Below are 25409 nucleotides of genomic sequence, written 5' to 3'. Positions count from 1 at the left end.
ATAAATGACTCGTTGGAGTATGTAACATTAATATTTGCTCAAAATATTCGTCCATCTTCCATGCACATTGTTACCCTTTTGCTTTTGGTGTCAAAGTTATATTGTGATCTAAGCTAACATAATCAACCCCTCCAAATTCAGTCACTGATGTCTAAGAGCATGGTCATTTCTTTCCAAGGTTACCTGCATTTCATAGCAGCAACAGAGCGCAACAACAAGGCACAACAAATATATAGCACAGAGCAGAGATCACAAGATAATAAGATAAGATGGCCAGTTATGATAGAACACAAGATAATAAGATAAGATGACTAGTTATGATAGAACACTAAGCACTAAATTCATTAAGTTCTAACTAGCTAGGATTTTAATGCATGGCAAAGACACCCGTTGCATTAAAGATCTGCTTAGAATCCACTATTGCACCCCTAAATGGAATGCTATTCCATACAATTAATGTTATTCGTGTGTGTGTCCAAATTAAAAAGTAGTACTGTTTTTTCAAAAGATATTTTATAATTTTTATATTATTTTAAATTACATTTATTTTCTTTATTTATCTCTATTAACATTATAAGTGTTTGTATTTATTAATGACTAGTAAAAAAATGAAAGTGAATTATGAAGAAAGTTAATTTAATATATCAGTAATATTTAAAGAAAAATCAACGGGAATATTTGTTCAAAATTTTCTGTTAATATACAAAGTGGGAAGAAGAAAATAAATGAATTAATTTAAGAGACCACTTAAAGAATAAACAAGCTATGAATGAATGAATGAGTTTAAATGAACAAGGTTTTGTTGTTTCAAACATCTCCCGAAGCATCCAGAAATTCACCAAGAACCTGGGGAAGTGAAGGTCAAAAGTTGCTCTAGGTATTCAGGACCCAAATCTTCCAACACCAACACAGTTTCAGTAGTAGAATCAAATTTCCCTTTGCTGCAACCCCTTTTAACCCTTTTACCACCATTTCTGCTAGCCCTAGATTTTGTTCTCATCACGTGCATCCTTTTGAGTTCCAACAAGGGTGAGACACTATTTCTCAGTGCCTTGAAACCCATGTCTTTGAGGGACTCCATCACCACTTGTGCGGAAAAGTTAAGGGTAGCAAGAACACCCCTTGTCAAGAAAGCTGCTTGGTCATAAGCTAAAGCAGCTTCTTCAGCAGTGTCAAATGTTCCGATCCATACTCGAACACCATTTCTTGTAGGGTCTCGTATTTCTGCTGCACATTTTCCCCATGGCCTTCTTCTTACTCCTCTATAGGGTCTCTTCTCTTTCTTTGTTGGGGCTACAGATAGAGGCTGTGGATTTGAACCATCGTATGTAGTATCAGAGGTGTTGGAGTCCAATAAGGACGATGCATTTGTTGCATTATTCAAGGGCAGGTTGTTGAACGAAAACAACTCTTCCCATGAGTTGAGATGCGATTCTAGACTTTGGTATGAAAATGAAGAATAAAAATTCATTTCTGAAGATGAGAAATAAGTGTGTACCTTCTTTGTTAGTATTTGTTTTTCGTACATGAAAAAATTGAGAGGCTTGAACTTATATATCCGGTGAAAAGAGAAGAGATTTATGAGGTGCATTAACAAATGGGTTATAAAAGAATGGTGTTCAAATTGGGAGTGAATTAATTAAGAAAGGTTGAGTTAAGAATAGTGACCAAGGAGGATGGCCTAGGATTTTTAATGATAAAAAACATGGTGTAATTGAAATAAACAAATGATTGGACTTAGTCCTAGGTTTTGAGTACTACTACTACTTTGCGCACGTGAGTCAAATAATGCAATTTCAAAGGATTGAAGCAATGGTTCAGTGGCAGGGAAAGGTTGGCCGAATGGGTGAACGGCGCCGCCTCATCACGTAGAATTTTCTGTCTGGTATAAAATGACTGCGATGAGAATTTGTTGCATGAATTGGGTAGGGTTATTTCAAGATCTTTTTTGTTTGCACATTCAACCACAATACAAAATTTGTAGTTAAAAGAAACTATATATTATTATTAATTGAAAAATACGATGCCTTCCATATTAATTGAAATTTTATTTGAATAATTTCAAGAGTTTTTAAACCAACGAAAGAAAAAAAACAAATATATATATAGTACTAGAAATACCCAAATATGAATTCAAAGTGGTCCTGCTAATTTCCCTGTATGATTTGCATTATAACAAGCGGGTATGTAATATATATCACTTTAGTCATTGGAAAACCATAGCAGCAGAGACAACGTTGTCATTTCAAAATACTCTCTATATACCTCTTCAGTTTTTTCTTTGGACAATCATGTCTTATTCCTCAATTGCAGGCCTAAATTTTACTGCATTGAATACCTTTCAGTACAGAACCTAACAATTAGCCATGTAGAAAATACACATCTTATATCATAGCTCTCATAGCAGGATCCATAGCAGACTGCATAACTCAAATCAAAATATAACACATTCATCTCTTATGCTTTCCACATACACCATCTCAATTTCTTTTCCTGATCAATGCCTGTTTCCAACTTGCAAGCATACTCAGCTCCCCTAATAAGTACCTAAACTCCAGCCAAAAGGAAAACCAGAGTAGATTACATTAGACAACCAGTGTAAAATATACCAGTCAAAATAATAGCAGAACACACTATATTGCTCAAAACTTGAACCTATATTGTTCACACCAGCATTATCACACTAGAAGACAACATTTCCTTTTCATATCCATAAATCCCAATAGTTTTCCTTTTTAGGCAATTCCGTCTTTTTCTTATCAGTGCCTTTTTTTTATCAAAAGAAAGAATTAATTAAATAAGAATATTTAAGAGATACTGAGTAGATATTTTACAATAGATCTCCTTAAAACTTCGACTGCAGAGCATCAAAGAGTTTAGGCCAAAACTCTGGACCAAACAAACACAAAAAAACATAGGCACTGACTTTCAGAAAATAAAATGCTACATTGATTACACCAACAATACTCCTTTTCAACCAACTAAAATCCGAGAATCTGCACTCCAAACCCATCTATTAATAAAATTCAGTACTGTTATAAAACCTTTGCAAACCTACAAGATCTTAATTATGAAAATCAACACACACAACTTCCCATACGTCAATTTTAGACTGCTTCTCTTTTTCAACACCTTTCTACTTCCTCCTTTCCCTTTAGATTCTAGTTCCTTACGTCCAACAGTGTGTTGAGGATTCTGCAGCCACAGCTGATACCATCTGCGACTGTGTGGCTGCATTGGTGCAGTCCAAAACTGCAGAGGCAGTAAATATGCTCTGCATTATTTGTATTTATCTGCAGCACACTCCGAGTCTAAGCTTTGCATGAATCCTTCGAAAAATGCTCCGGTGTTCACATCCAAAACCTGACCCCAATCAGCAGCAGCAGCAGAGAACTGTGTACCTGGCATAACCTGCACACATCTACCTTCCTCACTCCTTACCAAGCTCAAGAGACATTGAGATTCTCTGCAGTTTCCACATGCCACAGAGAACACCTTCTGCAGAAAACCTTCCAGTGGCTAAACTTCAGAACACCACCTGCAGCTCATAGGTGAAGAAAAATCCCCCAGTGCCTATTTACCAATTGCAAGCATAATCCTGTGTTTGTACACCACGACGCTTGGAAGGATTTTGTCTTTATGCTCAGCCATCACCAAATCACCGAGCTTATCTCGTGTATGACATATTCATAATAAAAAAAATCATTCCTAAAAATAACTCCATTCCTTTTTCTCCGTATAAACCATAATAGTGCACCTCATATCATGTACCATCTTTCTTTTTTCTCCTTATTCTAATAGTTGAAACTATGCTGCCATAATATCCATGTTTACCAAGATATCCATATCTCATAAACCTTGTTCTCAATTTTGTATAATATGGGAGTTCAAGTAGAAATTACTTTTGTGTGTAATGTGTGGAGTAGTCGGAGACACACTACCTTTTCTTTAGTTGCACGGTTGCAAACCTAGTTTGCATTCTATGCCAAAAAAAATGGGTGGGTCTCACTATTATCTTATATATTCTAATCATGTAGCATTTAAATTAATTTATCATACAAACAAAATTTTAAAGGAATTCCACTGGTTGCTGGTTGCTGGTTTTCTCAATCAAACTGATTCAGTGGTGGGGCATTCTCGCAAGTGCTAGGCTATGCATCCTTGCTTTTGCGGACTCAGACTTGGTTCTCAACGTTATATCTGAAGAGCTAGTGCTCATATATAACTGCTGCAGCGTGGGGTCACCATCTCAGACGCTTTCTCAGCAGAGGAAACCCAAAGCTGGAACACTCACTTTTCATGAAGAGCCAATTGTGTTTGCTGTTCAGGGTGCACAATTCGGCTATCAATTTTTTATGCAGGATTTGGAGATGAAGCAAAGGTGCTTTGGGGTCAACAATTCCTCTCACAGAGGCATGCTTTGGAAGGGAGTTAATGGTTATGGCGTTGACACCAAGATAACCCAACTTCCAGGACCTATTTTGGTCTTGGTTCTGATGGGTTTTGAGTCAACGTTGTATAGTCTTATGCTTATCTTTGTTAGGCAATGCTGGAAAAGCCTAAAGCAATGTAGGGGAATTATCCAATTACTATGAAGCCCAATCTGGATCAAAAGTCTAAAAATATAAGGAAGGTGAATGCTTCGTAATGATGGTGGCAGAGGAATCTGGGTGGCAAAGGCAACATGTTCTGCGGCTGATTATAGTTAGTATCCTTGTTTAGCTGTGTTTTTTTGGTTCTGGTTCTGCTGGGTTGTGAGACAACATTTTGCAGTCTTATACTCATATTTTGTTAGGCAAAGCTGGAAAAGTTTAAAGCAGTGTAGAGGAAACTGACTTTGGTAAGGTAAGGATCTTGTATGGGTCTTGCTAAGGGTTTAGAATATTTATTTTATTTATTTAATTCATTACTGATAAAAAAAAAATACAAACAAAGTTATATTTAAAGGAGTTGTATGTGATGGGATAAGATTTTTGCATATACCAAACAAATTTTGTTTACGTATGATTATTATTAATATAAATATTATTCATATTATTAATATTATAAATATTATTAATATTATTATAAATATTATTAATATTATTATAAATATTATTAATATTATAAATATTATTATGAATATTATTAATACTAGCGGGAACACTCACGTGCCTGTGTATCCGCATTTTTTATTTCTTTAGTATTTTTTTATTTTTCAAAAACAATTTTTCTTAATAACATTAAAATGAGAAGTTAAAGAGTAGTGGAGAGAGAAAGTGGGAAGTATGATATGTGGGTTATGTGTAGTGGAGAATCATAAAATTTGTTTCTTAAATTAATTTTAATAAAAAAAAATATCAGTTTAAATCAGAAAAGTAACTAATCAATCTCGCCAGTCTCTTCATTCTCTCCACTCTCCAGTTAAATAATAACAAATAAAATAAATTTTAAAATTAAAAAATTATTTTATTAATTTTTGAAATATAAAATGTCCAAATAACCAAAATAAATTAATACAATAAATTATTAAGTAAGGATAAAATGGAAAAAAAAATTTAGAGCAGTTAAGAGGGGAATAAGAAAGGACACAATGATCATAATACAATAATAAAATTAAATATTAATATAAGGATAAAATAGAAAAAAAATTAAGAGCAGTTAAGAGGGGAATCCCCTTTATATATAGGTATAGATTATTAATATTATTATTAATATTATTAGTATTATTATTAATATTATTATTATTATTAATATTATTATTATTATTATTATTAATATTATTATTATTATTAATATTATTATTATTATTATTATTATTATTATTATTATTATTATATTATTAATATTATATTCATATTATTAATATTATATTCATATTATTCATATTATATTCATATTATTAATATTAATATGAATAATATTAATATTAATATTAATATTAATATTAATATTAATATTGTTAATAATAATAAGTATAATAAAAATCATAATCATACTTAACCATTTGCTTGGTGTAGTGGTTAAATCTTCTTTGAGTTATCTGAAGGAACCTGGCTTCGAATTTCATAGATAAATTGGGAGGTAATCTTTCATATATTATTTTAATTTTTTTTATCTTTTCTTATTATTTACTATTATCATTTATGATTATTTTTTTATGAATAGTTAATATTATTCATATTATTAAGATTATTTATATTGTTAGTATTATTAATATTGTTAAAATAATTAATATAATATAAATAAAAATATTAATATTATTAATAATCTTAATAAAAATATTTAATTTACCTACGTATATAGATTTGTGGGTAAAATTTGTAAGTAATGTAAAATTTATCTACGGATAGAGATCCGTAAATAATAATTTGCAGAGAAGTATGAATAATAATTGTATATAATATTAAATTTACTTATAAATTTAAATCTAAAAGTAACATTATGTAAATAATATTTATAAATAATAACTTAAGATAATGTTAAATTTATTTATAAATTCGTAAATAATAATTCATCAAAAAAAGAACTATTTTTCTTTAGAAACCAAAACAAATTCAGGATGAAACTATTGTGATGAGTATGTCTGTCGCATTGCCATAAGATGTCTTCTTTTAAATCCATTTATATGATAACATAACGCATAAACTTTTCATATTTATTTTGTTTGAAGCATCCATCCTTAACCTATTTGTCTTCCTTCCTCTCATACCATCATTCTGCGTTCTGTTCCTCCCTCTTGTCCTAAAACAATCTAAAGGCCAAACACAAAGGTTATCACGTAAAATATGAGTTTCCTTTTATTTTATTAAAGCCTAGTGTATTGACGCTTTAACCATTATGAACAAATAACAAATAAATAATGAAGGCAAGCAAATGAAAACCCTATTTTATTCAACCATACTATAAAAAGTAAGTAACACTTAAATAATACACACACCATTAAATAATAGAATCTAGGATCTAGATGGTTGCCACCGTGGTTTTTTTTATATTATCCATAATTTTTATTTAAAATGTTACAGATTATACCAACACCTCTAAGCACAAAATAAACTAAATTAGATTTAAAATCTATACGCAGTGTAGCCCTATGCCTTTTAATGTAATCCCACCAGCTATTTTATTTTAAGTTTTGTGATAGTTAAGCGAATCTAGGGCATTTTACACTTTTGACATACTCTATTGTGGCCATAGCTTTGAATGATGTAATAATATCAAATGATATAAAAGCTTCATTTATATAAATTTATAATTTGTAAACTTTTTTTTACCGAATTATAAAATTACACAAGCAATAGAAATAGTATGCACTGTCTAAAATATAGTTTCTAGCAATCCATATAAAAAAATTACTCCATTATTTACAATTTTGTCATCGTATTTTTTATCACGTGGGTTGTTTGAGTACCATTGTAAAACAAATTATTTACACAAGTGTATTACCACTCCCCTTAGAAAATTTTATTAGATAGTGTTAAACTGTCACGTGTTTATGTTTATTCAATTTTTTCATATGTTTGAACTTTTTTAAATATTTAACATTTTTAATTTGTGAAAGTAATACTTAATTTTATGTTATGTAAAATGTTTAATGATTTGATAAATCACCTAATCATTTATTTCTGTCTAAATCTTTGAGCATGATTCGTGACTAGGTGGATGGTTGGGGATTGGGGAGGCCAACACTCTCTTTCAATAGAAGAAAAGAAAAGAAAAAGCAAAAAGCAAAAAGTAAAATGAAAGTAAAATAAAATAAAAAATATTTAAATAAGGTGTAGGATAAATAGGTCCAGAGGTTAGGTTATTAATGTTTTGTTGGTTTCAGGATTTGAGGCAATACAAAAAACTGTGATAAAAAAAAGTGAAAAATGAAATTGTTTGAATTAATATAAAAAAATGAAAAATAAAGAAAAATGAAAGAAAAGTTTTTGCCTGATGTAACAAATGTAATTGATAAAATTTAATATTAAAATTTTGTTATTGTGGTAAAAGATAATTTAAAATGAATCTGTATATAAAACTTATTAAAATATTATTCATTATAGTTCAATTTGTCACATTTGAAAAACAATATAAATTATATAATATTGTGGATACATATAAAATATATAAAATTGTTGAAAATAAATTTTGATAAAATTAAATAAAATTTGAATAGAAATAATTGTAAAAGATGTAAGTACAATTGTAGATTTCATAAAATTTAATAAAATAAATCAGAATTAATGTAAAAAATTAGCATCTAATTAATATTAATATAGAATCATACAATACAATATGATGAAAAAATACTTAAATAAAAATAACTTTGGCGGAAATTAAAAAAAAATATAAGAATCATGTCATGAAAGTAATCATTTGAGAGAGTTCTATAACTCATAAAATCTTCATTGCAAATGGTCAATTCTTTGATGTACTCTCTCAAATCTTTGGTTTATAATTATGTTCAAGCTATTTAATCCTTGTTGCAACTCCTGAATACTATCCTAAATTTGGGAAGGCATATGACCATCATGGTTGACTAGGGGATCTGGTGGGAAATGTCCTAAATGGTCATCAGGTATTGTTTGGTCTTCGTTGTCAGGATTTTCTTCATCATCCTGATTGACCCGACCATGTTTCCAAGCACCGTTGACATTAACATCATTCAATTTTCTTAACAATATTTTTACCAAAATAGTGTGTCCAACCTAATTGGACAGATGCATCGATAGATAGATCGACGTCATAATGAGTCATGATGTGTGTAATAAAAAAGATGTGTGAAAGATGCATGTTGTTGTCCTAACATTTGATTATGTGTTGCATGAAGTGATGTGATCAATTAATAAAATATTATATCATGAACCATAACTTAAAAATGTCTTCTTGCATTAATTGTGCAAAAATTGTTGGACCATGGACTTCAAATTTGTACAAAAAACATAATGCAGAAATCTATCATTATTGTTCAAACTACATGTATTTCTAACATTTCTACCTTGCATTGTGGCTCAGCATGGAAGTCAATGTTATATCATGATCGTATTTGAGCTCATCAGGGATATTGAAAAAGGAAAGCTTTTGACCTTGATACTTCATATTAGTCATAGTCAACCAATGTATAAGTTTTATTTTAATCTTATTAACCTCCATATAGAGGTTACCAAGTTTTGTGACTGTGGGATTTAAATAAAATACTCTGATCAAATCTTCATAGCACGAAGTTGTTATGTACAAAAAGTGTTTTAGACCTTGAAGTTGTAAACAATAGTGAAAGTATAGACCAGACTCAACAAAGTATACAAAATTCATTATCTTGCTGCCAGAACAATATGGTAGTAAAAATCCTTCATATATAAATCATTTGATCATGCTTGTTGAAGAAACATGTGTGACTTAAAATGTCCTCAATTATTGGAGCTTAGGACTAGGAACTCCATTCGCATTGGCTTAGACTTTTCCTTTCCTTTGGTTGACACTTCTTTGTCTTTTAGATGATGAAGACAAAGCCATCCATGCACAACTTAAGACATTTAAAAACATTAGTCAGTGCATTATTCTTGTTTCCAATTATAACATTTTAAATAAGGTAGTAACAAAATTTAAAAATTACTTAATAATATAAAATAAATTAGTACACATTAATGTTAAATGGTGTTCTAAGATTACATAACCATAAACTAAAGAAAAACAAAACAGTTTAAAAGCATCCTACAAACGTGGATTTCAACCACTGATAATCATAAGATTAACCACTGATAATCATAAGATTAAGTAACTTGTTCAAACGACGATGTGGAGGCATATACCCAAAAGACGCTTTGTAGTGGATGGGTTGATACACAAGAAGTTGTAACATTGTTCCATAATTTTCCCGTCCTTATGTTCATGGTAACTAAAATCTCCCAAACGTCACTTCCAAAGTACTAAAATGCTAAGGTCTGACGCATGAGACTGACCTATTCAGTAACAAGTTCATTTCATCTTTCAATTGCTAGCACTTGTCATCCAGGTGTCATACCTTGTCGTTTAGCAATGGAAGACAATTTTTTTTGTCCAGGCATTTCCTATCCCAATTGCATTCATAAATACGTCTAACTTGATTGTAAGCGTATCAAACTGCATATCCATGACATCAATCGTGGGAACACGATGTACTTGAGAACTTACTTGTTGGTACAACCACGACACTATCAAGAGAATTACAAAAACATAACTACACCTTCCTTGATGGTTGCACCTACAAAACGTCATTCCATTAATCGATTATCATTTAAGGGAAAACTAGATCATGCACACGAAACAACCTACAACTAGAACGAAAACATCGTGACTAGAAGGAAAATACCATGTAAAAAACTGATAGCATAATTGGTTATCCCCTCCTATAATCGATTATGTTGCCCTTTGATTTGTGGATTTGTTTTATAAAAACACATCAAACTTCATGTATGAACCAGGGAACCATGAACCTCACCTTACGTGTTGATTTTGACACCAAGATCCAACAACAACTTGTCTTCGCATACCAACACCAACACACCTTCAATTCTTCAAAGCCACAAACATCAACCAAGTAGCACACGCAGATGACATTGGAACAAAGCACCTCACACCAACCACAACACCATGAAACCATGATTTGAAGGTTCAAACTATGAACTTAGCACACTAATCAACATGGGTTTTTAATTTCATTGTAAAAGCCTCACTTACTCATGGTCAACACAACAAGTATAGTCTGCATGAATCATTCACGAATCTCTGTCATGAAGAGTGAAAAAGCATGAAAAAAATGATAAATCCATAATCTATCTATTATCCAACTAACCTTCTCTTTAAATTTGCTCACACATGCTAGGAACCCCAAATTTAAATTATGTGCAAATCTTATGTGTAATCGGTGGTCGCCGATGTTGGTTATTTTTTTGGGTAGGGTTTTCTCACTTTAAGGTTGTTCTGCTCCAACCATAAAGGAGAGTTTCGCTTGTGGATGATATAGGAAGTCCACTTCTGGTTAATGTATATGGGTTGGGATACCCCTGAAGTATCCCCTTTAATTTTATTTATTCATTGCTGATAAAAAAAAAATGTGCAAATCTTATGAAAACAAATGTGAATAACCCAAATTTAAATTATGTGCAAATAGTATGAAACAAATGTAAATAGTGCTCCCTAGAAAACCCTAAACCTTAAACAAACCCACCCAAAAGTGTTTATTTTTTATGAGAATATTAGTCACTTTCCCTACTTTAGTGGTTTTTTATTCTAGTAGGAGTATCCCACCAGTCTTGTTTTGTAATGGAAATGAATACAACAGTATGAAAGCAACTCATTGGGCCTCAAGTTCCATTATGGTTAATAATATTTGAATAAGTTTCGAATTTAATTTTTGTAAATAAACAAATAAAATATTATTAGAGAGAAAAATGTTACTAAAAACCCTTAACTAGTTTTCTCATTTATTATTAATTATTGATCAAACTGATAAATAATTCAAACCGATGTGACAAGCATAGAAAGAAAGTTTCAAATCCCTTCCAACACAACCAAGCTCTATTTTATCCCCTTCACATGAACGTTAACGTGAGGTGAAATAACTCAAACTTTATAGTCCCCACCTAAGCACTTCGCGTCATTCGTGTATTTAATTGAACAGGAGCAGTGCAGACATACCAATCTAGGATTAAAATGTTGAAACATATGTTCCTAGTTGCCCAAGTTTTGATTGATGGTTTTGTCATCACAATCAAGGAGTTCCTCTAACAATTTATCTTCCAGACACTCCAATACCACAACTTGTTTACCAAGTTCAGTTTTAGATGATGAGCACTTGTTGCTAAGAGTAGCCACATTGCAAGGTTGGTGTTCATGTGGGAAGTTGAGAATGGCCATAGTACCTCTCATTTCAAAGGCAGCACGATCATAAGCTCTTGCTGCTTCCTCAGCTGTGTTAAAGGTCCCAAGCCACACGCGAGCTCCATGTCTTGCTGAATCTCTAATCTCTGATGCAAACTTTCCCCATGGCCTCCTCCTTACTCCTCTATACTTAATTTTCTTTGCTTCCCCTTCACTCATCACCTTTTCCTTTAAGTCCTCCATTTTGTCACTTGTGCATGAATCTTTAACTTGCATTGGCCTTATATTGAGCAAACAATGCATGTAATCTTGACTGTGGAAATTTACCATAGATTGATTACATTCAATGGATGAGAAAAAAAATGAAAAATTATCAACGTTTAAGATACCCCATGATAGAGATTGGTTTTAGTGTTCAACGTATGTGGATCACATACACTGCTAAAGTCTCTCACCTATGCAAATTTTTGTTTGGATTATTCATAAAGAAAGTCACCCTTTTGGTTTCCTTGTTCTAATACGACAGAAGGTGAGGTAAGAAGGACCATGCATTTGCAAGTTTATGATAATGCTAATCGAATCTTTATTAGCAATACATAATAGAAATCTGGATATAGAAAAATAACCATTTGCACTCCCATATCCACTTGTTTCACTAAACAAATGATCCCTCTGGTCCCAAGATCAAAGTGGAAATTCTCACAGAAGATTATTATGTATTAATTTAAGGGGTGGGATTGAGACGTGAAAATATTAGATTAATTTCATCACGTGGTTAAAAGTGTTCTAATTGAAGAGAAACATTGAACTTCAATACAATATCAAACAGCCATCATCTTACATCATGGTTTTAGGTTGAATTGGAACTGAACCTTCTCGATTTGCATTATTTGATGTGGATGTCAACTCAAACCTTTTTTTTCTGAAGACATAATACATTAACAAGTCAAACTAAAAAAATAATATATGAAAACGTAGAAGTATGAATCTCTTGTCCCTTGTGGTGCATAATACATTTGTACTATGATACTATCACTGACATCTTTTTTTGCAGAAAAACAGATGAAACCAACGTAATTATTTTGCTTAATCACTGGAGTCAATCTTGTGGATATTGTTAATTACTTGCTGATTCTGCAATTGTAGCAGACATTTTATGCCTGCATAATCATGCAACTGGGTTCGTGTGAAAGAAGAATATCATTTTACTATATCTCATATTTGTCCTAATGATAGATTTACAAAATGGACTGCAGTTGTGCAAGGATTGCTAATGATTTTCCAAAAATATGTAACAATCAAAAACCAAACCTATAACAGAGGAGGGAGAAAATCGTCCTCCAATCACTGCTACATGGAACCAGTCCTTGTCAAGATTGGCCGGTTACATTAAGTATGAATTCAGTAGATTTGGTTTTAAAATATAATTATTAAGAAGAATCAAGTTATTTGACTGAGATGGAGTATATAAATAGAGGAAGTTTAGCTGCAACCGATGACCAAAGCATAATAAAGACACCATATCCTAGTAGGAATCTAAATGTGATTTGAATCCAACATTCACTAGAAATAAGAAACCTAATAAGATATAAAATAGATCTATAAACCAATTAATTAGGATTTTGAATTGGAAGTTGGGTTGAAGGTGGTGTTGTAATGTTTTATATAAATTGTCATATCAGTCATTAGAGTTAAATTTAGCCTATATCCCCTCAAAGAATCCAGAAATAGTTGTACAAATGAAAGATGTTCAGATCAAAAGTTCATCTGGAACTTGATGCTTAAGTAATTTCAGCCCAAGCCCTTCATATACTATCCCCACAGAATGCTTATTCAAACTTCTTTATCACTGTAGAGTAGAATTTTAATCTTTGATGCTAACTTCTTAATTAGTAATTAGGGCAACAGAACATGCCAAACATACTCTGAGAACAGAGATGTAGACCACAATTGCACTAGCAAGGATTTATGTTGGCATAGCATTTTTACCGATATCAAGCAGGGATTTTTGGGACAAGATTGCTGTCACTGATGATGTCATAGGTATTCCAAACGGTCCCACCATAAATGAACCTTTTCAGTAACATAAAGTTGGTCTGCTAGGAATTAAAAAGCACGCATTTATACAACTTCTCCTTGTACTCACTACTAATCTGGCAATTGAAAAAATCCCATTAAATGTTCAAGTAGCTGTTTCATTAACTCTGTAACAAAACTTATGGTGATGATATGAAAGCTCAAAGTGTAGCATAAAGTTACAAAGAAAAAGAAAAAAATGAATTGATTGATTCTCATTAGAAGAACATTGGAAATACAAAAAATATCTAACTTATATGCAGGTATACAATTATCTTCAAAAAGAAAACAAAAAATAGTTAGTTAGAGTATCACTAGCTACACCTTCTTGATGAGATTGTCTATTCTCATCTTTCATGGAGACACTCTAGTGCTACTGGACCGTAAGAGAGACAGAAAATATTCTGAACTATAATTAAGAGTAGAATCGTTCATGTGCACCACTGATGAGATTTGATCACAGGAACGCTATGAAAATGATTTTGAGTTTGCAGATCCTGTTTCTGAATCTGATAGGAATGTTCGATAATCTTGGGTTCCAAAAGCTATGTTTTTGTTGGGGGAGAAATATCCCTCATTATATGAGTCAAATCTGACCCCTCGTGCTTATCTTGGTCTTTCTTCCTTTTCATTGAGACCAAGACATGTGCCTATTCGTAGAACTTAGAACTAATCCAAACGCATTAATTTTATGCCCATTTCCCTTTCATCACGCCTTCTCCAAATTAAATATTATACATCACACCTTTCTTTCCAAAACAAGATCGTTACATTACTTACTAGTTAGGAAGAGTAGGAAGGAACTATCAAAAGGGTTCACTTGTCTCCCATTCCAAGGTTTCAAATGGCACTCAACCACAACCCCTCTTACAAGCTTCTACATCAAGCTCCCCCACCCATCAAAACTCATGCTACCACAATCCATTACACACCACAACCTGCTTCAAATTCTGCTTCTGCTTTACCTATACTTGCCATTATTGTGCCCAGCATCTTTGTCACTGTTTTCATACTCATCACCTACTTAACACTTCTCACCAAATTCTTCTCAAATTGGCACATTCTTAACCCCTTGAGATGGATTTTCACCTTACTTATCCCTCAACATGAAGATCAAGACCCCTTCATGGCACTCTCTCCAAGGATGTGGAGCCAAGGACTTGATGAATCTGCCATCAGAGAAATCCCGACACTTCAATTCACAAAAGGAGATGTTGAAAAGAATCAAAGTGCGTATGGCTGCGTGGTTTGTTTGACTGAGTTTCAAGATCATGATATGCTAAAAGTTCTTCCCATTTGCAAACATGCCTTTCACTTTCACTGCATTGACATTTGGCTTCAAACCAATGCCAATTGCCCTCTTTGTAGATCAAACATTATTTCAGGCAACACACACTGTCCAAGGGATCATATCATAGCTCCAAGCTCTTCTCCTCAGGATTCTCAATTGCTCTCTTACGTGGGCAGTGATGAGGATTTTGTTGTCATTGAACTTGGGGGAGGAGAACACAGGGAAGCACTGCCGCAGATGCAACAAGAAAGAAGTGACTCAAGGGAAACAATAGTAGAGAGTAGATGCCACTCTATTATAAGGAAGTGTCATCATGTTTCCATCATGGGAGATGAGTGCATTGATGTTGGGAAGAAAGATGAGCAGTTTTCTATTCAGCCTATTCGAAGATCTTTCTCAATGGATTCAGCAAACGATAGGCAAGTTTACCTGGATTTTCAAATCATCATGCAACAGAATAATAGGCATCTAAATCAGGCTAGTGCCAATGAAGATTGCAATAGCTGAGATCGAATATCACTCTTTCCATTCCGTTAATGTAACTTATTTCTTTCCCTTGTTCTCATTTAGTTATAGGGTAGGTTCAGTTAGCAGTGACATAGTGAATATAGAGAAAAAATGTGTACTGATTTTTGCAATGATATATATATTTATATATATATATGGTGAGTTTCTTGTCTTTCTGTGCCTTAACTCTCTGCAACACTCTTCAAAAGTATGGACCGAGACAGCATAGTCACTGTCTCTATCTCAGCACACCAACACAATTATCATTCATTCTCCATCAATTTTCATGGCCCCCCAATTGCTTTTCAAAAACTGTTACATGTTTGTAAAGTCCAGCTTTTTTATTATAAGAAATGAAATACAAAAGAGAAAAAATGTATAGAGACTATGAAGGGTGAATAATACATTTGACACTGTTTATAATAATATAATAATATTTTTAAATTAAAAAATAAAATAAAAATAAATAAAATATTAATTTATTAAGGTGTGGAGTCTATGTTTTTAGTATTGAGGATGTTAATATATCAGGAGCCAATACAAAATCAACTTTGCTTCTTTGCATCATCAACTTGTTGATTTTTTTAGGGCTTTTTAGAGAGTGAGAAACTTGTTTCTTAATAAGAAGCATGTATATATTTGTATCTATATTCATTACCTACTTTTAAATGATTTAATAAAACCAAATTTTTAAAATACTAAAACTCACAAAAAACTATAAAACAAAACAAAAACTACTAAGAAACAACACAACAACAAAATTAATTAAATGGAATATTTAATTTGAATACAAATATTCATAAATATCATCATCCTAATTATAAAATGGACTAATTTAACTAAATCGAATCGAATATAATATTAAATTGTAATATTTTGACATTAATATATGATAAATAAATTTTGAACCTTTTCATAAACATCCAAGTCCTATGATTGTATTCCCCAAAATCTTACATCATTTTCGTATTAATGTACTAATATAATTTTTTTTATTTAAACATAATATATTAAATATCATCTACGAGTACGAGAGCCGATAAGAAAAATAAATTAATAAATCTACGAGTACGAGACAGTTCAATATTAAAATACCATACGCATAAACATACTCATTCTTTTAGGGTTTTTTTTTTTCCGATTAAATGCTCGTATATAAAATCCATACGTATTTAATATATAATTCTTTTCTTTATTGTGTTTTCTTTATACATCCAAATTTAATTTCGACGCTTGCTTTTTTATTTAAATGACCAAATAATTACTATTGGTTGTTTGTACTTGACAAAAACAAATCAATGGGCATAGATCTCTCCTTCTCAAAATCTGACCTCTTTAAACAGGATTTTTTTATACATTCGAATCTAAACTAAACTAGATATCACGTGCTTAAAACACATGATTATTTGTCAACCACGACACCATTAATAGAACCCAAAAAGAGTAAGACTTCAATACTTTCATACAAATTGAATAATGGTTTCCAAAATTAGTTTCATATGTAACAAATAATTAAATACTGTAAAATAATGTGAAACGAATATATCTAAAGATTCTAATTTAGTTTTGTATTTTAATTCTCTTGATTACTCTTATTTAAAAAAATGGATTTTGAAAAAATAAAAATTTAGGTTCTTGATAGGTTTGTTACGTGTTTGGGATATTACCCCACTTATGAATCAGTAGCGAGAAATGTGGATAAAAAATTGCAAACACTAAATTTTAAATTGGCTGAAACGTGCACCAAAAGAAATACCTTTCACATTTATGGCCAATAGGGTCTCTCCAAAACATAAATATTGTATAAACTTTAATTATTAACGTAATATTGATTTCATTTACACTCTTTTTCTTCTTTAAATTTTAGTTTTATATTTTTATTTGTGATCGACTCATTTAAAAGCTTTTTTGTATTGTATTGGGCCCATAAAATTACTAGCTCCACCGTCCCTGTTCTGTGGACCACGGAAATATTTTAAACAGGAATATTTTCAAAACATACTTTTCAGAATTAATAAAATATACTTCCAAAACACATTTTTAATAACGGAATAAAGTTTTAAATTCAGCAATGGAAGTTAAGAAAATTTGCTTCCCTCCACTCCATGTCAATCAACCAAACAATAAGTAAAAGAAAAGCAGAGTATTTTTGAAAACGAGAATTGGGTGAAAGAATTATGAGGACACTGGACATAATTAATGATTTTTTTGATTTTGTGATTGCTACACCTAGCAAGGAAGGATCCCCAGAACCCTTTTTAGGCAATCTCGAGACCTTCCAAAACATCAACTGAGGCTCATTTAACAGTCCAACCTCATTCCAATGAATCTATTTACAGCAAAGAATAGAGTTGGAAATCCATGCATTCAAATGCTCTTGACAACGGCAATAACCTCCTAAACAAATAACGAGGAACAGAGCTGTCACTCAAAAGCTTGCAGGTGGTGTTTCTGGAGGTCTGCTATAAATATCATCAAAATGAAGATTAAATTCCCCAGCCCCTAAGTCATCTGCGTATGTTCTAGATAATCTGTGATTATCTCTAGAGTACAAGCGTTGTTCACGATCTTCATCCTCTGACCCTCTATCAGAAAACTTATCAGGATAATTATATCTTTCCTGAATGAAATCTGGAGGCTCAAAAAAGCTTGTCTGATTCTGTCCACCCTGCTGCGCGTGACTTCTATTCCACCAATGACTGCTGGTAGTATGGGTCAGTGCATTATAACTTTGATCCTGAATTGAGCTTTCCCTGAAAATGGGAACGGATGTGGAAGTCGCAAGATGAAATGGAGCCCAACCTGGACGATTCTCATTTGAGTATTCCTCATACCTACTTTCATTGTGTGTCGTATTGGGGGGAATCCAAAGCTCTCTAGACTCTATTACTCCAAACGGTTCTGAAGGATCATCTCCTTGACTTACGTCATAAGATCGAGATGTATAGTACCAATCAAGGAGATAGGGATGATTGTTTTGGTTGGCTTCAATCAACCACAGAGAACCCAAGTGATTGCCAGTTAAAAAAGTACTGTGTGGCATTTCCCTGGACATAAACCTGTTTCTGTCCCCAATATTGCTTCCCATGTTGGAAATACCCCTCCACATTCTAGGAGGGGAAGCTGCATGTATGTTTCCATGTACTGGTAACTTTTCCTCTTTGAATTTTCTAAGATTTAGCAAAAACTGTTTACCCTGTGCACTTGGTTCCCATGATGGATAACTACTCTGAAAGCTGTAATAACAACAGAAGTTTAACACAGCAAAAATAATAATACTGGCACATTTCACATCAGTAATCCAAAACAATAACATTGCTTGGCTTAAGGTATAAGGGATTTTGAAAGTAGTAAAGGTTTACTGCGTTAAGTTGTCTGAGGGGCATTGTTTATATAGACTGAAATCAAACTAGAAACATTATTTAGCCCAGCTCCAAAAAGAGCACAAATTTTCCTTTCTTTCTCCTTTTTCAGCTTCTTAAAATTATTATCATCTCTTTATTTTTTCATGATTTACACGAATCATTGACAACATAAACAGGTGAATTACAACAGGGAGAATTGAAGATTAAAAATAATGGAGCTGATCATTTCAAGCTTACGATGATAAAAAGTTTCAAACAATAAAAATTACAATCGGAACACTGAGGATATTAGGTGTTGGCTAGTAGGACAATATCTGATTATCACAGCAGGATATAAGAGAGACAACATATATCACTTTTACGGGAAAAAGAAAAGGCTCCGGGGTTCCAAATCATCAGCAAAGCAATGGAAACAACCTTTATGGCAAAATTAGATACATGGATAACAAATAGAAATTGTCTTCCTGTGGCTAAGGATCTTGGATAACACTAACTATTCTCCAATGAATTAATTCCTTTTCCTCCACCCCCTCCCCCGAGAAAGAAAAAACGTTCAACATTACTCCATTCAAACTTCCACCAAAGCATTAAAGCAGCATAAAAGACAACAATTAAAAGAGACGTGGTAGAACCCCAGAGATTATTTGAAACAATATCAAATCAACAAATAGACAATATAATAGAACTCTCTTAGACCAGTGTCCTGTGATTATGACAGCTCAGCCAGAAGAACATACCTCAGCAATGATTTCTCCATCTTCCCTTGAGAACTCCTCCGGCTACGAGGTGCATTGCAAGGAGAACCATAATGACTGTTTCCATGTTCTTGAAAATCAAAGGTGCTAAAACTGTGAAAACAGCAGGGACATAATATAATTAATATGTTCTGCCAGTCACACTTGAAAACTGCAACACTAATAAATAAATAAAATTATACAAGTCTAAAAAGAATGGCCAGAGATGAGGGACATACATTTAAAAGATAAATATGAAAATTTTCATGCTAACCTGCAAACATGGCCAACACCTTCAACATTTACAGTGAAATCAGCGATGAAAAGCAAGATATCATCAACCCGCTGCAAAATGAAAACAGCAAATACTTAATTCATTATACTATATAAAAGAGGTTATCTCCAAACAAGAATTACCTTTGGGACAATAAACAGAAGCAAGTATGGAGTGAGGAAAATTGAGGCCATCTCCTCAAGTAACATCATTCCAGTATACTGCACCACAGAAAGATACAAGAGCATGCAAAGTAATATTCAAGCCTATGTTATCGTGCAGATAAAGAACAGATAGGGGTTGATCTATTATCATAATGAGAAAGCTTTAAACCAAGACCTTATTATACCTGGAATAAGGTTGCAAACTCAACACAGACAGATTCAGTACTTTCTTTGCCACGCCATCTCTTTGGCAGATAATGAGTATGCTGAACCACCATAGACATAGCTCCTTCAGCATCTAAAACCAGAAGCTCATTGGTAATGGCAGCCCGGCTAATGGCAGTTATAGTTCCAAAAACAGCAGCATACCAAAACAAGTTCCGACCAAATATCTGCAATAATTTCCATTAAAAATATCTTTAATGAATGTAATGAAACTGGGTATAAATTATGAAAAATGAATAGAACTTCATTACATGGCCCTCTAGTAGAGACTCTTCGAGAAAAGCAATGATGATCAGAATTGCAGCAAAGCCACCCGATACAAAAGAGATGAATTTTGCAATGATAGATATGATTGGTGAAGGAAATTGCTTGAGATAATCAGAAGCATGCAATACACTGCTATTAATCCGGTGCTTGAAGAGATGGTCCACCTATGACAAATGTTTATTAATAAGCTCTAGCATAAAAGTAAAAGAAAGTGATCATGTTAAAAAATGATAGCTAGGTATAGCATCACTTTCAGCCTATCAAGAGATGATATTAAAACCACTTTGGGATAATAAATTACTTATTACAAAGAGAACAAGAAAACACATACAACGTCAAAATTCAATCTCCGGTAACTTTCAAAACTTAGACTACTTCTATATAATAGGTTCTCTTCAAACAACACATGTTAAACAATCAATATAATTCAGTTAAAGAGACTGGAAAAAAAAATATCGTCCACAATTAATAGAGAATTAGACCTGATTCAAAAAGATATACAAAGACAAGAAAGCTAAGGACTATTGACTAGAATAATATCCATCATCATTCCATGAATGTTACAAAGAGGATTACAGTGAAAAGTATTTACAGTTCGAGAAACAGGAATAATAAATCATTAGTGCAGCTAAGTGGTCACTCATAACCATCATTAACAACTTAAAATATAATTGATTAATCCTTAAGTAGAAATATCAAGAATTCATTTTCTTGTAATTTCGCCTTAACTTCCAATAAGGATTTTCATAAACAGATGTTTACAAGTTAATTTTTTTCTTCCATGATGAAATCATTTTTGGTAACTAAAGGAAAATACATGCACTAGAATCTTTCAAGGGCTTCCATGAAATAGCTTAAGCGTTTAGAAGAAGTGGCTCTTTCATATGGCATCAAAGTGTTTGTGGCCCTTTCCAACACCATGAAAGCAGCAAAAGAGCAGAAAATAAAATGGAGATCAAGAAGAACAATACCTCATTGAATTCCCTAAAGATCCACCTTGACAGATTTGACCATCTTCGAGATGATGCAGTGCTAGGGTGATTATAAAATTGCTCAGCATGCCTCAGAAAGAGATACACCAGCATGAATATGACAAGAAATGGAGAGAGTAAAAGCATTGCAAATCCAACTACCATGAGCCTTCTTTGTAATGTCTTTGGATTTGACACAAAATCACCTCTGACACAAAAGTTTCTACAGAAAATTTGAGTTCAAAGGAGAATATAAATATTGGAAAGTGTATATGAACCACCTAACTGATTACCACATAAGTAAATCTAAATGCAATAATGTGATATGCAAACACAAAATACAAAAAACAAAAATGAGAAAAACAACCAAATGCTAGCCCGTTATGAAGTTACAAGAACAATGCCCAGAATAACACAAGTATCCCTTTAAGAGCCATCAAAATATCTATATATCAAAATCGTAACCTTCAACAAGGTATTTAAATGATCATTGCATCATTCCAACCAACAAATCATTTCCTGAAAATGGCCTAAACAGAAAAATTGGTGATTACACCGTAGAAGATAAGAAATTATACACATTATGAAAAAATTACAGGATCAAATGATAGAACTTTGATAGTAAAACAAAAGGTATGTGTATACTAATTAACATACCGATCAAACATGCTCTGCAGGATGCACCAATTCAAAGTCCACTCAAGGGTCTTGGTTAGTATTACACGATTCTGTGCTCTGTTAGAACCAGATTTCATTGTAGGACCAGCACCTGGAAACCACTGTGAAATAGGGAAAGCTAGCACACCTTTGTTGAGCATTCCAATTAAGTAGTTCTCCTTCCGCATCAACCGCATGACAATGTCATGGGCAGAAAGATCTTTTACCACACAAAGTTGTTGAGACCTTTGTAGCAGAACAACTTTTTCAAGAATTGTAGCCCACGGCATGGTTTGAATTTCACTGTCAGTAACATGGAGACTGCAAGAAAATCATGGTAAGATATGGCAAAAACTATTAACCACAAAAACTATTGACCATTACGCATTTTAACTGTTTATCATTCAAACTTACCTGTTGTAGTAAAAATGCCGGGTTTCCAGAGTATCCTTTAGTTGTGCAAAGAATCTCAAGAAGCAAAAAATCCAATAGATAGAAAATAATCCCAAGTATCCAACAATAATAGCTTTCGTGATTGTTAGTGGGGTTAAGGGGTGTTGATGAAGAGCTTCTTTAGCAAGATCACAGGGCTTAATCCCAGATTCAACTGCATCCATCCCACACTTTGCATTACGGAGTCCATTCCAGTCAACATATAGTAAAAAAAATCCTGAAAAACATATGGTGAACCCCAGACTTAGAAGCTCAACAATCCATTTTATAATGATGCACCATAGCCCTTTCTCACAGTAATAGCTGTAAAGCCTTTCAAAGAATAGATCCAAATCAGAAATTGGTTCTACATTTAGGCTGTCACCATTAAGAAGCCCTGAAGGGCTCTCACTGCCTGGACTAGGAATCTTTCCATAATCAGACAATTCAATCTCTGGCTGATCTTCCTGAAGTAAACCTGCTGTCAGAGATGATGCACCTGGTTGTTTCCATTTGAATATACTAAAAGCACTGGCACCCCTTGGCCTGCTAAACATTGTTCACTGACACTGATAGTGGGCATAAACAGCCAGTCCATGCCCAAAATACCAAAATGGTTAGGACATTGACAATGTCCTACATACGCAACAGATATTAGAATATTCCAAAGGTTCGCATAAAAAACAGATATTAGGATAGGCTATTCAGTTCCCATCCTATAGCCCACCCTCTTCAACAACTGAAAAATAGAAGATCAGAAAAAGTATGATATGGTCAACTCAAAAAGGTCAGCCAACCACCTCAACAACAGAAAAATAAAAGAGAAGTATGAAACACCAGTCAAACACAGTCAACTGAACAAGGCCATCATATGTCAGAGTTGGCAAAACAGAAAAAAGTGCCAATGGTATCCAGTTCAAGATTCCTACCAATGAAGAAAAACACCATAGCTGTTCATGATCAATCTCGGCATCAACATTTCCAAAATGATTTGAAGGGGGAGAAGCACCTAAATATTACCCTAAGAAATCAGCCTCACACCACTTTCCAAAATCAAATAAAAAAATGGTCATGGGAGAAAGCAACAGTTAGTTCTCACTCCTCCCTGTACAATAAGAATCAAAATCAATTGCACAAATGTTGGTGTCAGTTTTGAGCAATCCTAAAGGCCAACAATCATAACTTAGGCTAGATTAATGAGTCAATTGAATGGCATCCCATACTCTCAACAATATTTTCTTCTAAAAAGGTTTCTTTCTTAGATTTCATGTCAACTACTACTAGACTTGTATTTATCTACCTAAAGGCACTAGCATAACACTAATGGAAGATTATTTGTTGGCTGCAACTTGCAATCACTAAACAGTAAAAACAGCATTTACCAACAAGAAACATTTACAGGCAAGAAACATTTTCTTTCAGTGAAAGTACCTCCCGCTGTATGAGAATTCCCAATTGCAGTTAATAAACTGATATACTAACTGGTTTTCATTTAGATCAACCATCTGCAAACTATTTTCACTGTAGGCTGCAAAATGAAATTCATAAAATCACCATTATACTTAGTATCCTAACCGCCACCTATTTCATTCTAGTCTACTCCCCCACCCTCAAAAAAAACTTAATTTTACCTCCCCGTTTACCTACTAGACATCCAAACATGAACTTACTTCAATTATATTAGGGTCAGACTCCTCATTAACCACCAACTGTACATATACAGCAAGCCAAACTTCACATCCATGACAGCACTCACTTGACCATGCCTATGCCAACCCCACCACAGAGACCATAACCAACAAGCTCAATATCCATATAACATTAAAAAAAAAAAGGGGGAGGGGATTCCCTTTGTTACAACCTGAAAGAAGCTAAAAAAGGAACAACCTTTCCTGTTTGCACATAAAGCAAACATCAAGAACAGGTAGCAACACACCCTACAAAACTTCAACTGACCAATTAGCATTAAAATACAATAGCATTACAAGACACTTTGTGCCGTAAACAAGACCGATCACCACAGCATGATTGCTTAATCGACACTTATAACCAAACATGTCAAAAACCAACCTTTGCAGCAAAAAATATTCCAGAAAATGTAAACTGTACAAATTAATACAAAATTGGAGCCACGGAAACTCGTCGTTTGTTGTGGTCCTTACAAACACCGAAACCATCCATACCATATACACCGATTGAATGATAGAATAAAGCATGGGACTATTGAGCAACGAAAAACAAAAGAATATAAAAACGAATAAAACTTGGAAAAAACGGGCAAAGGAACAAGGAACGTACCTTGAACTGAGCAGAGAAGATGGAAAAGAGTAGGATAATGAAACGGTAAGGGAAGAATCGAGTGAAGCAATGGAATTTGGGGAAATTAAAGTGAGAGATGAAGAATTTGAAAAGGGAGACAGAAGTTGGAAGAAGAACGCAAAGAGAAAATAGAAGAGGGTTTTTCCTTTTTTATTTCGTTGTTGTAGTTGCGTGGAAGAAGATGAAATTACAGTGATGATGAAGAAAATAATTATATATATAAATATATTAATATTAATAATTACTTTTTTTTTTATCAAGCTTGCATTCGTGTCGCTTCTGTTTCCTTTTCTTTCTCCTTAGT

The 25409-nt window shown here is 33.0% G+C and overlaps 4 protein-coding genes across 6 annotated transcripts; 1 reads left to right on the top strand and 3 right to left on the bottom strand.

Moving 5' to 3' along the window:
- Window positions 1–708: 708 nt before the first annotated feature.
- On the bottom strand, window positions 709–1522 carry LOC137816192 (ethylene-response factor C3-like). The gene has a single exon (XM_068619274.1). It carries the CDS (start codon window positions 1469–1471, stop codon window positions 836–838), a length of 636 nt encoding a protein of 211 aa, XP_068475375.1. The 5' UTR covers window positions 1472–1522; the 3' UTR covers window positions 709–835.
- Window positions 1523–11673: 10151 nt separating this feature from the next.
- On the bottom strand, window positions 11674–12153 carry LOC137816053 (ethylene-responsive transcription factor 14-like). The gene has a single exon (XM_068619154.1). It carries the CDS (start codon window positions 12151–12153, stop codon window positions 11674–11676), a length of 480 nt encoding a protein of 159 aa, XP_068475255.1.
- Window positions 12154–14175: 2022 nt separating this feature from the next.
- Window positions 14176–15855, top strand: LOC137816191 (RING-H2 finger protein ATL16-like). Its single transcript, XM_068619273.1, has one exon. The coding sequence runs from the start codon at window positions 14744–14746 to the stop codon at window positions 15695–15697; it is 954 nt and encodes a 317-aa protein (XP_068475374.1). The 5' UTR covers window positions 14176–14743; the 3' UTR covers window positions 15698–15855.
- Window positions 15856–17890: 2035 nt separating this feature from the next.
- Window positions 17891–25305, bottom strand: LOC137814284 (autophagy-related protein 9-like). Of its 3 annotated transcripts, none has more exons than XM_068616919.1 (10): window positions 25085–25305; window positions 22769–23422; window positions 22355–22675; window positions 21698–21920; window positions 20711–20890; window positions 20420–20626; window positions 20214–20291; window positions 20071–20141; window positions 19800–19910; window positions 17891–18933 (listed from the first exon to the last, which is right to left on the bottom strand). In XM_068616919.1, exons 2-10 carry the CDS (start codon window positions 23341–23343, stop codon window positions 18126–18128), a joined length of 2574 nt encoding a protein of 857 aa, XP_068473020.1. In that variant the 5' UTR covers window positions 23344–23422; window positions 25085–25305; the 3' UTR covers window positions 17891–18125. The 3 variants fall into 3 exon arrangements, with proteins under 3 accessions (XP_068473020.1, XP_068473021.1, XP_068473022.1); XM_068616920.1 differs by having other exon boundaries at window positions 22769–23525; window positions 25085–25296; XM_068616921.1 differs by having other exon boundaries at window positions 22769–23024; window positions 25085–25288.
- Between the last annotated feature and the right edge of the window lie 104 nt (window positions 25306–25409).

Source organism: Phaseolus vulgaris, chromosome 1 (genome assembly GCF_000499845.2).
Source record: "Phaseolus vulgaris cultivar G19833 chromosome 1, P. vulgaris v2.0, whole genome shotgun sequence".
NCBI lineage: Eukaryota > Viridiplantae > Streptophyta > Magnoliopsida > Fabales > Fabaceae > Phaseolus > Phaseolus vulgaris.
The sequence above is the reverse complement of the archived record's forward strand: the minus strand, read 5'-3'. Positions and strand labels throughout refer to the sequence as shown.

Bases quoted from the DNA above. Each gene is read 5' to 3' on its own strand.
- LOC137816192 (XM_068619274.1), bottom strand. From the start codon at position 1,471: ATGAATTTTTATTCTTCATTTTCATACCAAAGTCTAGAATCGCATCTC.
- LOC137816053 (XM_068619154.1), bottom strand. From the start codon at position 12,153: ATGGTAAATTTCCACAGTCAAGATTACATGCATTGTTTGCTCAATATA.
- LOC137816191 (XM_068619273.1), top strand. From the start codon at position 14,744: ATGGCACTCAACCACAACCCCTCTTACAAGCTTCTACATCAAGCTCCC.
- LOC137814284 (XM_068616919.1), bottom strand. From the start codon at position 23,343: ATGTTTAGCAGGCCAAGGGGTGCCAGTGCTTTTAGTATATTCAAATGG. The intron at 20,292-20,419 runs GTATAATAAGGT...TCTGTGGTGCAG, and splicing joins AGTTTGCAACCTTATTCCAG to TATACTGGAATGATGTTACT. The intron at 20,142-20,213 runs GTAATTCTTGTT...TTCATTTTGCAG, and splicing joins TTCTGTTTATTGTCCCAAAG to CGGGTTGATGATATCTTGCT.